Source organism: Cladophialophora psammophila (assembly GCF_000585535.1).
Source record: "Cladophialophora psammophila CBS 110553 chromosome Unknown aczJe-supercont1.2, whole genome shotgun sequence".
Taxonomy (NCBI): Eukaryota; Fungi; Ascomycota; class Eurotiomycetes; order Chaetothyriales; family Herpotrichiellaceae; genus Cladophialophora; species Cladophialophora psammophila.
Window position 1 is genome coordinate 763956 of NW_006912923.1, and position 13101 is coordinate 777056.

At 52.3% G+C, this 13101-nt stretch overlaps 6 protein-coding genes across 6 annotated transcripts; 1 reads left to right on the forward strand and 5 right to left on the reverse strand.

Annotated features, from left to right (window-relative positions):
* Positions 1–552: 552 nt before the first annotated feature.
* Positions 553–2706, reverse strand: A1O5_01601 (uncharacterized protein; the record flags this gene model as incomplete). The annotated part of the gene is made up of 4 exons (XM_007742217.1): positions 553–1482; positions 1550–1686; positions 1743–1996; positions 2051–2706. 4 exons carry the CDS (start codon positions 2704–2706, stop codon positions 553–555), a joined length of 1977 nt encoding a protein of 658 aa, XP_007740407.1.
* Positions 2707–4112: 1406 nt separating this feature from the next.
* On the forward strand, positions 4113–6534 carry A1O5_01602 (uncharacterized protein; the record flags this gene model as incomplete). Its single annotated transcript, XM_007742218.1, has 3 exons — positions 4113–4306; positions 4418–5465; positions 5587–6534. The coding sequence occupies 3 exons, from the start codon at positions 4113–4115 to the stop codon at positions 6532–6534; spliced, it is 2190 nt and encodes a 729-aa protein (XP_007740408.1).
* Positions 6535–6729: 195 nt separating this feature from the next.
* Positions 6730–7448, reverse strand: A1O5_01603 (uncharacterized protein). The gene has a single exon (XM_007742219.1). The coding sequence runs from the start codon at positions 7185–7187 to the stop codon at positions 6909–6911; it is 279 nt and encodes a 92-aa protein (XP_007740409.1). The 5' UTR covers positions 7188–7448; the 3' UTR covers positions 6730–6908.
* Positions 7449–7638: 190 nt separating this feature from the next.
* On the reverse strand, positions 7639–8383 carry A1O5_01604 (uncharacterized protein). Its single transcript, XM_007742220.1, has one exon. The coding sequence runs from the start codon at positions 8307–8309 to the stop codon at positions 8052–8054; it is 258 nt and encodes an 85-aa protein (XP_007740410.1). The 5' UTR covers positions 8310–8383; the 3' UTR covers positions 7639–8051.
* A 1726-nt stretch (positions 8384–10109) lies between these two features.
* On the reverse strand, positions 10110–10946 carry A1O5_01605 (uncharacterized protein; the record flags this gene model as incomplete). The annotated part of the gene is made up of 1 exon (XM_007742221.1): positions 10110–10946. One exon carries the CDS (start codon positions 10944–10946, stop codon positions 10110–10112), a length of 837 nt encoding a protein of 278 aa, XP_007740411.1.
* A 1017-nt stretch (positions 10947–11963) lies between these two features.
* Positions 11964–13046, reverse strand: A1O5_01606 (uncharacterized protein; the record flags this gene model as incomplete). Its single annotated transcript, XM_007742222.1, has 1 exon — positions 11964–13046. One exon carries the CDS (start codon positions 13044–13046, stop codon positions 11964–11966), a length of 1083 nt encoding a protein of 360 aa, XP_007740412.1.
* Between the last annotated feature and the right edge of the window lie 55 nt (positions 13047–13101).

Below are 13101 nucleotides of genomic sequence, written 5' to 3' on the forward strand. Positions count from 1 at the left end.
TTCGTGCCACGAGCTTTGCTTCGTTCACAGGGGTCGACATGTCAATCTGCAAATCTCATCTGGTGAAGGGGTTTTCAGTTTCAGGCAGCCTCTACATATCGAAGGAGACTGGTGTTGGATCTTGGTGGATGTACTTAAAGAGGCATCGCTCAAAGGCAGTGGCCCGCCACTCCGGTTTTACAGGGAGCATTGCAGAACAGGGGGACATCAGCCGTATTGGCACGAAGCAGCCCGTCCATGAGAAAAAAGTCGACAGCAAAGGACTTGATGAGGCTTCTGGGGCGGTACGGCCCTTATTAAAGAAAGAATACTCTTGAGTCCTGTATGTACCTATCCCTGACATGGTATGCCACCATTCTCAAAAATAAACCTCGTGTCAGAATACATGATTTAGATTGCTCCGAAAGAATTCTCCGCGAAGTAGTCAAAGTTCAAAAGTGATGGGTTTGGGTAACATGGACGAGATTGTATATTGCATTATTTACAGGTGGCATTCATCCGATCTAATCGGTATCAGAAGTCGGCCGCATCGTTCCAACTCCCTCGCTTCGCCTATGACCCGTTTTGAACGCCAATGACTTTGACATCTGCTGGATCTTTGTGGCATTGTCCTGGAACTGCACCTCGAGAGATGGCTTTGAACTCTTCGGCGTCCTCTTTCATCGAAACTCCATGTACCCATTCCTCCCTGCCGGAGTACTTGTCAAGGTACCAGGTGTAGTCACGACCACCTTTAAATTCGAAATCGACAAAGCCGTTGCCCATGAACCCCCATCTATTGTTGTTGTTCCAATATTCAATGTCATAGTCTTGAAATTGCGGGTGCTCAAGAATTTCGAAGTAAGACATTCGAGATCCAGGCCACATAACTAACGGCCCGTCTCTCGTGCCCTGTTTAAACCAGCTCGGGCACGGGTCCGCCCAGCAGGTACGAGGAAGAAAAGTACTAGCGTGCTCAACGAAGTCCCGAACGGCCTTTTCCTTCGGAGATAGTCGCCGAATATGCTGTCGGCGCATAGTCTTGATGAGTTCGAGGAAATGGTTTGTTAACATGGATAGAATGGATAAGATCGATCCTTGAGCGACAGGAGTGTAGGGGCCTGAGTAGAGGAGGTAATTCGGGAAGCCATCGACACCAATACCTAGGTAGCTACTTGGGTGCTTTGCCCATTTCTCTGCCAGTGAAGTCGTCTTATCCAGACCGGTGATAGGGAATCGGGGTCGAAATGACGTGTCGAACCCGGTGGCACAGATGATCACGTCTACCGGGTAATCTATCCCCGTCTCAGAGTCGACCACCCCGGTGGGATTAATAGCTTTGATGTTCCGTGTGAAAACTGTCGTCTTTTCATTCACCAATGCTTCAAGATAGCCTTGCCCCGGTGTCGGGCGACGACACGCGACGTTGAAGTCTGACGGGATGATTGCGTTTAACAGATGTGGCTTCGACTTGAGGATAGCAGACATTTGAGCGTAGGCGTTCTGTCAGTGGGTCAAGCAGTCAGCATGGTCGCTTCGTTTCAGCTGACGGAACCGAGAGTCAACATACCGCATTTGCTTCGTCAGACTCCCGGGTGTTACGAAGTACGAGCCTGAACCTCTGATTAAGCTCACTTTCTATTGTTTTTTTGTAGCGGTGATACATCTCCGGATCGGCTTCGAATGCTTTCTTCTGGGCGGCGGAATCTGGAAAGTGGACGGTTTAGATCGCATAAATCTAGGCTCATTTAGCTTGTACTTACACGTGAAATTCGCCCCCCTTTCCCCAGCATAAGCCCGTCCAAAGGCTGCAGTGATCCACGTCGGGCTACGGACCCAAGTGTATAGATGATCGACTTCGGAGACAATCGATCCCACGACCTGGATGCCAGAGCTGCCCGCTCCAATCACAGCAACACGCTTGCCTTTGAGATCATAGCCCTCCTTATAGTGTGCGGTGTGAAACAGGTCGCCTTGGAAAGTCTCGATGCCCGGGATTTCAGGCCACTTCCAGGCGCTGTCGCTAAGCGTCAGTATCATGCTGGCAGCATGGAGAGTCCTTGTCACTCACTTCAGAAACCCTGTGCCGTTCAATAGGATGTCACATTCTTCCTCCAAGTGTAGAACCCCCTGTTCGTCCTCCAAGGAGGTCTTCTTTGCCAACTTTACTACCCACTTACTTTTCGACTCGTCCCAGTCGGCCCCGCATACGCTCGTGTTGAGGTGGATGTATTTCATCATCCCCTCGTCGTCGACCACTTGTTTCATGTATTCCCAAATCTCCTTGCCACTCGCGTAAAAGGTGGTCCAGGAGGGGTTTGGTCGCCACGGAAAGGTGTACCCCAGGCTAGGGACGTCGCACGCGCAACCCGGGTACCGGTTTTCATACCACGTTCCTCCTACTTCAGGATTTTTATCGTAGCACAGAATCTCGACATCCAGGCCTTTCAGGGCCGTGGGAGCGTAGTGGAGGAAATCGATACCGGCAGCACCAGCCCCAATCATGATGATCTTGAACGGCCTGCCGATCGGCGGCTCATTGATCATATGATCCGACACCACGTAGCCATTGGGCGATGGTTTGTCCCATTCTGAATAATGCACCGGTCGAACATCTGACGACGGATGGGAGCCTTGTGTGTTGCTCCCGATTCGAAGATCACCAGGCAAGTCGTACTTCAGAAAAACATCGTTGGGCTGGTGTTTGGTGTCGTCGTTGGTAGCCATCTTGGAATTTGAAATACGTTTCGTCGGCTGTCCCAAAAAAGGCGAATCTCCTCTGGACTGATGATGCAAGTCAGAGAAAGCCTGTCACGATTTGAATAATCTTGAAAGACGGATTATGAAGCGACAATTTACGATGTCGCCGCGAGTCAGGTCTTTCGCCAATTTTCGGCTCTTGATAATATTTGCTGTGATGGGCCATAGCGCACCACCGATCCAAGTAGGGACAAATTCCGAGCCACCGTTGCGCGTGCTTCGCGGCCGACCACATACTTTCTAGAGTTGGGTCTCAGGGACGAGACCCTGAACAGTCGAGCGAAGCCGCTGTGGTTTAGTCGAAGAATCTTGAATCCACGGACCGGTTGAGTCGGCATCTGCCATCCACGGCCCACCGGAACCGAGGTTCCCCTCCTTCGGCATCTACCAGTACCCAGTACACGATGCTAGATGGGATGCAAACTGGTACTACCGCTTGCCGAGACACCCTAGCCATAACGTGTATCGGCTTTGAGCTTAAAGACTTTTTGCTTTGCCCACAAGCAAAATGTTGAACCCCATTGCGGCTGCTACTTAGGCCTTTGGTCTCAGGCAGACCTCAACTTGACAGGGCGCGGCGCGGTACAAGTACAGACTCGACATCCGATCGACCACTTCCAGTCTTGGATTCTACTTGCTAAGTTTTCCCATCCGTTGAAAATGCTCCCCCTCCCAAGGTCCTCGGAATCGTGCCGAAGAACGAATGGTCACTGGCTGAATCCTACCATTCCGCAATCTCGTCCCATATTTTAAGGTAAGGTAGATATGGGCCCAGCCTCGCCAGCCTTCACCCCGCCCATCTCTGTTGTGGGGGAACAAGGACGGAGCAGGAAGACTGGGGTTTCGTTTGCCGTTCCTGCCTATACCAAGTAGTCCATCAGCCATCCCTGCCCTCCTCAAGCCCTAAGTTGGCAACTGTCTGCGGGCTCCTGTAGCAAGTGTCGCCGATCATTTCGTAACCTGAGACCAGCCAGTAAAATGAGCACTTAGAGCGGCTTCTCTTCTCAAGCTAAGGTAGTTTTGCAGTGGTTCCGGTCAGGTTCTCCACTCCATAAAAGCCTGAGGAACCCCAAGGAGCCCCAAGGAGCCCCGAGGAGCTCGCCGTTTATAACCACCCCACAAGCCCGCCGCACGTTGACCCGGGTCTGGGTTCAGTGTTTGTGTCTCTCTTGCTCTCGTGCCCGCCGTCTTACGGCTACACGAACAAATCCACATCCATGTATCTTGTTAGTATTGTCGATGCCGGCCCGATTGACAGTGCTTCCTTGCCATGGATCATGCCAGCTTTGAGGTTTCGCAGCAACCGGCTGTAAAGTCAGCAACTGCGCCAGCAGGCACAGGACAGTCAGGCACTGTGCGGCGCCGCGCTCGCCATGTCTGCCTGCGCTGCAATGAGAAAAAGGTGGGTGGTGTCTGTACCCGCTGGCATCTTCTCTCTGCCGTTGATGTTCGCCGAAGACGAGCTAACTGATTGCCGAAAACTTGACCAGATCAAATGTGATCTAGACTCGAGGGTTCGGAACCAAGGACCCTGCAAGAATTGCACGCGTACTGGCAGTGATTGCATGTTCGTGTCCCTATTCCCCTACTTCCCCTTTTCCGCGCCCTTCGAGCCTTGGAACTCCCACGTGCGCTCTTAGTATTACTACCTGGCAACCATGTGACCGTTGGTGTTTAGACTCCGTCGCCATGATAACAACGCACGCCGCCGGACGCTGGTCAACAAACAGCCTCCTCGACCTGAATCGGGCTCCAATCCGCTTCCTTCGCCACGGTCGCTGGATCAAGATCTCAACCTGACCTTTGACTTCTCCGTGCTCCAGGGTGGTCAGGTGCCTACGCCTCTCTACCCACCGGGCCGCCTCTCCGGCACGAATCAATCCTACAGGCCGGTTTCCCAGTCCGCCAATCCGTGCTCTGGCACGACCTTGCAAGCAGGAGCGCGGCAGAAATCTCTTCCTGAGGATCCTATATCTCCGGCACTAGGGCCCAGCGGAGTACTATCCAGCAGAGACAGGGTCGTCAGCGCCAACGACCAATCAGACGATGAAGCTGACGATGAAAGGGACGACCAAGCAGACGACCCAGCAGACGACCCAGCAGATGACCCAGCGGAGAATACAGCAACCTACGACACGGGTCATCAACCGGACAGCTGTGGTCAAGCGAGCTATCTCGGCGAGTCCGGGTATATGCCTGTGTTCTCCCAGCTTCGGTCCACCTCCAACGCCCGCCCGATCGAGCCACTGACCATCGACATTCACTACACCATTTCTCCTCTGAATCTGACCCTCCAGGTCTCTTATGCTGATGCGTTTACAAAAAGCTGCTATTGCTTCTGCCCCATTCTGGACAAAGCCACACTGAAGGACCCTAAATTTAGTGGGTCGCTGTTGCTCCAACAGGCCCTAGCGATGGTTGGAACCATTATCCAACCCTCCCTCCTGCACATCGATGACCCGGCATCGCACTATGAAAAAGCGAGAATCCTGCTGCATCGTGGCGTCGAGCCAAATCCTCTTGCTACCCTCGTGGCTGTCATGTTCTTCTACTGGTGGACTACTTGCCCTCCGAATGTGGTTAGTATGAATGGATCTTGGTGGTGGACGGGTGTTGCCATCCGTCAAGCACAAGAACTGGGCTTTCATCGCGAACCCAGGCCTGATCAGCGCATGCGCCCCGGTGAGACTGTGGGCCTGCGTCGTCGGATCTGGTGGACGTTGTTTGTGAGTAGCCAACCAACCCTAGCCTCGAAAACCCTTCCCTGTCCACTGCTAAATACTGGCATAGGCGCGAGAAAGACTCACGTCCCTCTGTCAAGGACGGCCGCCCATCATCAATACCTAGGATTGCGACGTCCGCGCACCCTCACCAGACGACTTTCCCGATCCTTCTGATCCTCGAGCTAGCATTTTCATACAATGGGTCCGTCTCTGTTCGATCATAGGCCGAGTGGGTGATCAGCTTCGTCGCAGTCCTCAGGCCAATGGTCAGGCCCACGGCCTCCTGAATGAACTCAAAGTCTGGGTGAACAGCTTGCCGTCCAATTTGCAGCTGCCTTTTGCCTCTTACCCAACAGAGGGGTTTAATCCTGACATCTCTCAACTACATCTGCCGTATCTGTCCAGTCTGACGCTGCTGCACATGAAGAAGTCATCGCGTAGTGTGCCTACCGCACATTCTATTGCAATTTTGGCAGCCTCATGCACGGCTCGCATATTCGAGGACCTCCTCACCCGCGGCTCATTGAAATTCCTCCAGGGCATGGCAGGCTGGCACATCGCCATTGCCCTTCTTGCTCTGCTCCATGCGCGCCAGACGAAGAGCCTCGAACTGGTTGCCGTTGCTCAATTCAATATTCTGCGGGTCGCGTTGAAGGAAATGGCGCGACGTTGGCCATCAGCCGGAATGTACGACAAAGGGATCGACAAACTTCTCGCGGCACAGACCCAGCTCGAACAGTCCGACTTGTCTGCAGACACAGATCCCATCACAGCTCTCGACAGAATCCAGCCACCCCAGGTGGTTGCTAATCCTTCTGAGACCATGCAAACTCCAGCAGGGGACCGAGAAGACATGTCAGCGTATTTTCCTTTTGCCACACCAGATACGAGCCCCCTTTTTGAGATCCTCCTGTCTCATGCGGAGCTGCCGCGCTTTTTGGGCGCCGACAGCTCCGGTGATGTGGGAATGCTCCTGTTTGATTTGTTCGACGAGCCATTCGGCGTGGGAAGTTTCGGCCAGGATAATTTTCCGTCGGTTTGGGATCCTAATCCTCAAGGTCAGATATTCTGAGTGCCGATATTGGAACCACTCATCCGCATCCCGGGCCAGCTCTCCGCTCGCAATCTGCGTTGATAGGTGGCAATATACCCAGTAGTCCTCGAGATCTTCTGTCAGGCTAGGCGCGGGTTGGTCATCGAATTTTCGTATGAACGCCTTTGTGTTACTGGTCTCATCGAATCCATCCCCGAATCAATCCGTCTCGGTAATATGATATTCAGGTTGCCCTGCAAGAACTAGTGGTTTTTCCAGATGGGTGGTGTAGATCTGGAGACGGCCATCTTTATAGGTGCTGCTGAAACTCTATGCGTCGTTGTCATATTCGGGTTCCTTAGCTCCGTGGTACTGCAGTTTATGCATCGCTCGGGCACCCACTGCTTCATCAATTAGAGCTTGTCTCTTTGCCGCATCCGCCTGTCCTTGCGCACTTTGCCCTCTATAAAGGAATTAGGAGCAGCCGGACGACAAGTGTTAGCCTTTAACGGAATGGTGTAATTGTCAACGTCAGCGCGGACGCGTGGATGGATGGCCGACGGTGCCGCTCCGTGATACACATCCGGTTTGGGATCACTGAGGTCTTTATCAAAAGGTGCAGGATTACTCAATGGGAGGTTAGCCTCGAACCGATGGTTCGTTTCCTTTCCAGCAACGAAGGGGAGCACCATGGACAACACCGTAGTCTCGCCAGAATCCCTCGCATATGCTCGTTGTAAAGCATCAAAGTCTACACCTGTCAATTGTGATGTTGACAGAGATGGTCGCGCAACAGGCAGTCTGCTCTGGATATTACTCAAACTCGCCGGCCTTCCCCTACGGCCATCCGAGTGTTTGTTGGGAGGGGGGGTAGATACGCCATTGTCAATCAACTTTTGCTCGAAATTGCCGTTATATAGCGTAGTCTTCGAGGTTTTAGTGGATTCTTTTGCTTGGATGAAGCCGCAGATCGTTTTCGGCTGTGGGAACTTGTAGGCTGGCTCATCGCGCCGTCAACCGAGGGAGGTAAGCTAGCAAACTATCATACTGACCGGCTAGCCTCCATAGTCCACATCTGTATTGTAAAAGTGTACTCCTCGAAGATGTGATAGATCATGACCACGGCGTCGAACAACTCTCTTGAGCCTTACTAAGAAATATGGACTTCAGCCGTCGGAACTTGAGAGCCCGGCACAGCAATTTGGTACCGGAGTCGGGACCCGATTTGGCATCATCTAGACATGTTAGCCGCAAGGTGCAAAGCTCGACATGTAGGGAAAGGGGATATAGGCCCTTACTGCCCACCCACCAATTCCCAAATTTTCTAAGCATTGCATGTACTGTCGATAGCTATGAAGGATCTTCAGATGATCCGACGGTTGGTCTCGGCCGTACTGAAAACCTATTTATGTCAATGCTCAAGTCCTTGAGGCGTTTCTACACGCGGGAAGACATAGGGAGGGGCCGATTCTCGTGTGAGGATGGAGGGTAGAATATGGTGCCTGGGTGAATCAGCCCCCAGAACGAGTGGCTCGAGCCTAGTAGGACTGCCAGACTCAATCGCCAATCTCACCGCAATTAAGGTATAGTCGACCACGCTTCTCCGGTACCGCTGTTCCGATGGTTGATCTCGACAGGAGATTCGCAATTCCTTCAAATTGGGTATCCGGAAAATACTCGGAAGAAAGACTCAAAGTTTTTGGCCACATGAAATAATCGAGGATATTGATTGACGAGGAGGTCGTTCGTCTCCCGCGAGCTATATTTTGACAAGGAAGATGTGGACGAGCTCGAGGTGTTAATACGAGGTTCATAGATGAAGGTGATTTCTAGGAACTAAGAGTGAAGGCGGGAAGATGTCGGTAGCATATGGCATTATTATGGCGACGTCTTTCACATGATTACCGATCCGAGCTAAGGCAACCATTCGCGCCCTGCATGAAAAAATATTGGTTGAGAAGCTGATCTCGATGTGCCTGAACAATATGAGAGCAACGTCTTGGGCTAGGGGGATTACGGGCAAGACGTGTTGAAGTGAGATCATCTTCCAGGACGTGGGACAAATGCATTCTCGAGTAAGCTCGGTTCGCCAGAAATTGGCGAAGGTGACTGGAGAAATTGCTGGCTCCGTAAAATGAAAGCTTATGTGTGGTGAGTTTCGGTGTTTTGATATGTGTAATGGTACCAAGGCTGGCCGGCGAGTATATCCCAAACACCAATGACGGCAGGTCTCAAAGGGTACACAGTAACAGAAGAACTACCTCATCAAAGACATAGTCGTCGCACATGACTCAATCGGGACAAAAGAGAAGTACAAAGGAGAGAGTACACCGTGAAAGAGCTCAAGCAGACACCGTGAGGAGCCCTCAGGACTCACCTGGAGAAAGGCAAAGTCTGTGGCAGGGCAAACGAGATATACCTTTCCCATCAGGACAACCTCTCCATGGATAACGTCGACGGGAAACGTTCAGCAATGGCTTTCCTGACACAGGCCAAATGTCTATGTAAACAGGAAAGAACTCGATGAAAGGATCTAGGGACGGACATCTCGGTAAATAGACGAATGCTGTCCATTTACGTCATCAACTCGATAGTTGTCAGTCTCATAAGAGACATAGCCCATGGGGTACCCAGTATTCGGGGGCTGTTTTAACCAAGACCCACTTTTCGCAGGCCGGGCCCCACACTTTAACCTGCTCAGAGCAGATTTTTGACCCACTCGAAAAGCCATCGTTCCTTCTAATCGAGAGGAACCAGAGCAGGATTGGAGTTGTTATGGTCAGTGGCATGGTTTCGCTTGTTTCCTGGTTTCTTTGCAGCCCAAATGGCACAGCGCAATGTATTCAGCAAAGAGTCGTGCTTTTGTCTCTTCAAGCTCGCTGACGTGTCACGGCCAGACCTCACCACAACGGTGCGTCCCACAACTCTGCCGTGGCCTTTTGTAGGGACTCTAATCATCGGTAACGTCTCAGCTTCCCAGCCAGAGCAATAGTCCCCCCCGCAGACCCTGACGACATTTCCCTACATGAGCGTCGGTATCAGCGAAGTTGGCTAGGAGCGACATTGGCTAGCCGGCCTAATCTCCTCGGGTTTCCCGAACAGGCACGGCTGGCAGTCGGTTCTTGGGGATGTTCACGATGCTCGTATCGACGATTACCCTTCCCTTGCTATAGGCTTTTGCTAAAGAAATACCTCGAAGCCAGGAAGCTGGGTCTCACCCCGGAAAGCAACAGTAATCGTATCCCCTTCGCAGTCCTTTCTCTACTACCGCTGCCGTCGGTATATTGGAGTGATTCTTTGTCCCCATAACTTTCGTCTCAGTCGATCCCGGCACTGAGCAGGTCGACGTTCGTGTTAGGTCAAGCTAGACACAGCTTCGACGTAGCTTTCGACACACTCCTAACTATCAGAATAATTATATTAGGACTAGAAATCAGTGCCGACGATCATCTATCGTTGGTGGGAATCAAGGCGAGAGACTAGCAGAGTTCTCTGGCTAATCGCACCCAAAAAGTAGATTATAGAGAGTACCCACGCAGCTCCCTATCGAAATATTGAGCTATCGATCTTAATGTTTTCATTATTCCAGGTAGGAGATGGGTAAGATTTCCCGTTCAGAGCCTACTTTTCCTCTGTCTGTTCTGCATCTGAAATTCATTCATCATCCTCCTGCCCTCTGCCTCGAAACCTTCCGCCTCGAAAGGTGTACCGAATTCCCATACTCCTGCCTCGATTGCTTCTCGCAGTGGAACCTGTTCCCACATCGCAAAAAGCTTTTTCTGGATGCGCAGGGCACGGGGTCCGTTCTTTAGCAGCCTGTCTACCCATTCTTCCACGGCTTCGTCCAGCTGATCAGCTTGGACGACCTTGTCGACCAGGCCCCAAGATTCCGCCTCCTGGGCTGAGATCGTGTCGCCCAGGAGCAGAAGCCTCCGAGCCCTCGCGGCGCCAATCTGCGCAGGTAGCATCGCCGCTTCAATTGTGCTGGGCACACCTCGTTGCACTTCAGGCATCCCAAAACGAGCGTCCGACGTAGCGATGCGCAAGTCCGCCGAGGCCATCACGACCAGGCCTCCCCCAAGAGCATGCCCATTGACACGAGCAATAACCGGGACGGGCAGGTTCCGCAGCGCTTTGCAAGCCAAATGGAGCTTGTTAATAAACGTCCGGCCAGCTTCGGCGTTGGAAAAGTCCTTCATCTCCGAGATGTCGGCGCCTCCAATAAATGCCTGCTGACCAACCGAACAAAGTCCTCCGGTCACAATTACGCAACGCAGATCCGATCTTTGAGCGAGTGGAGGGACACAAGAGAGAAAGGCATCGAGGACAGTTGTGTTTAAGCTGTTTAGCTTCCTCGGGTTCGAGACGGTCACCGTTGCGACAGTGCCGTTTGGGCGTTGAGAAAACGAGATTGTCGTGAGAGGGATGTCGCCGTGAGCTGAGCCTGCCATCATCTCCTCCGGAATGTGGTGCCCACGATATTCAGAACTGGGGACGAGATGCGGGCGAGATGAGGACGAGAAATAGGCAATCAAATATATTTAAATGACTTCTTGGCTTCAGAAGACGTACCTGTCGATTCACATTGAGACCATGGAAGTGGCCAGTTAGTTAGTTAGAGGCCCGGATATAAATCGGAGAGCTCTGGCACATGCAAAAGAGTGCAAACTACGGCCTCGGCACTCGCCGTCACTTTACTTGTTACAAGTTGGAGAACCAGTGGAATACTCCTCCGTATATCCTCCGTCCTCTCCGCCTTGAAGGCTTAGCTCTTGTCCTGCAGCGGAGGCGCACCATGTCCTATTGCATTGAAGAGGGCTGTATCCCGGACGTCAAGTCAGCAAGAGCTGCTGCTTCAATTTGGTATTTTGGCCTGTTTCTATCTGCTTCAAAAGCGGCTGTTCACAACATTGTGCCGACTGCCTCCACCAACGCCTGCATCCAAGCCAGCAATTCCGACGCAATGCTATCAAAGCTCACCACTTTGACTTCATCCCATTCACACCTCTGCTGCAATCCTCCTCATTTTTCGTGGCTCATCTTGGAGACTTTCCACGATCGTAGATGCGCCTCCTCCCGTTTTGAGACTTGGAGAGACGCGACCTCTCATCAAAGTCCAATGTTTCAGAAATCCCTTAAGATCGTCCATCTACTCTGGTTAGCATGGGGAGAAACGCCCTCATCAGAAGGGCGCGGCCTTGAAGCGGTAAAACCAGGAAATGCGCAAGTCAGAAAGCAGCGTTCAATAGGCTGACCTGGGACCAGCGGCGTATGTGCTTTTGGCAATCATGCCGACCAAAGCGTCATCTGGCAGCTTGGAGCAACACTTCGTCCCTTTTTTGAGGGTGAGGCAAGCTGTCAATCATCTGTTTCGCAACTTTGGGATCCGGGTGACCGGTTCTGTCATGGAAATCACGGTTTCTGTTCGTGTGCATCTGATTGGACCCAACAACATAGAGCATGATTGATCACCCAGCCAGAGCCAAGCCAGCCATGGCCCTGACACCAGCCTCTGTCTTGTGACCTCCGATGAAGCCACTCGCATGAACAAAGACTGCGCCATTCTCAACAGCATCGCCCAATAGAGCATCTAGCTCTTCATCCCTCACGCCACGCCACGGCTCTGGTAAGCTTTTTCGATTTTCAAAGCTTGAAAAGTCTTTGCTGACCGCCTGGATTCTCCATTTGGACCCAGGCTCCTCCTTTTCGGGATAGATCACGTAGAGAATCTTCTTCTGCGCAGGCAGTTTGTTTTCATCCTCAATATTGTAAAGGTGCTCTTTCCAAGGAACACCAGCGCGTGGCAGGACCAAAAGTTGACCGGAGGCATGTTCTTTGGTGCGGGACTCAAACGCTTCTTTGACAATGGCGCGTGCAGGAAGCCAGGCAGTAGCCGCGCCGTGGAGTTTGCGCAAGAAAACGGTACCCATAAGAGTCGATGCCTGTGTAAATCTATAGTCCTCCTCAGCTTGGGGCTGATCTTCAGTGGACCGTGAGGGCGCACCCAAGGTCAAGGGGTCTTCGTGGTTCAAGTCATTGACCAAACTCGCGAGTGTTAATCCACTGTCCTTGAACCTCTGCTCAATGCCTGCCTGTTCCAGTAGCGAGCCATCATATTTAGATACTCCGTTGTCGTTCGCATCAACCGCCTCAATGAAGTCATCGTACAGTTTGCGGTAGAGCAACTCGACGTCCGGGTGATCGATCGGGAGCTTGGTGTGTTGGGCAATGATGGCCTTGCCAAAATGCATGTACACCAGGCCAGCAGAGGACAGTTTGATCTTGTGGTCGGGAAATGCGGTGCTGAATGAACGTTGATGATGGTCATAGCGGTTCTTGGAGGCGTCATACTCGCCGCCGACATCAACAACAGTGTGGCAGGTCTCTAGGAGGGCGGGATCTCGAGTGCGTACGAGAGCGGCAGAGGCATACTCGGGAAGGAGACGAAGCATATAGACCGCCAGGGCTTCGTCGGCATGGAAGTGGCCATTGTGGGTGCCGATGATGAGGGGGTCGGGCTTGATCCGCTTTGTAGCAGTTTCGGCAGCCATTATAATGAGCCTCCGCAGCATACAAGGTTCGGAGTGGGGAGAGGAAGAGGTCAGT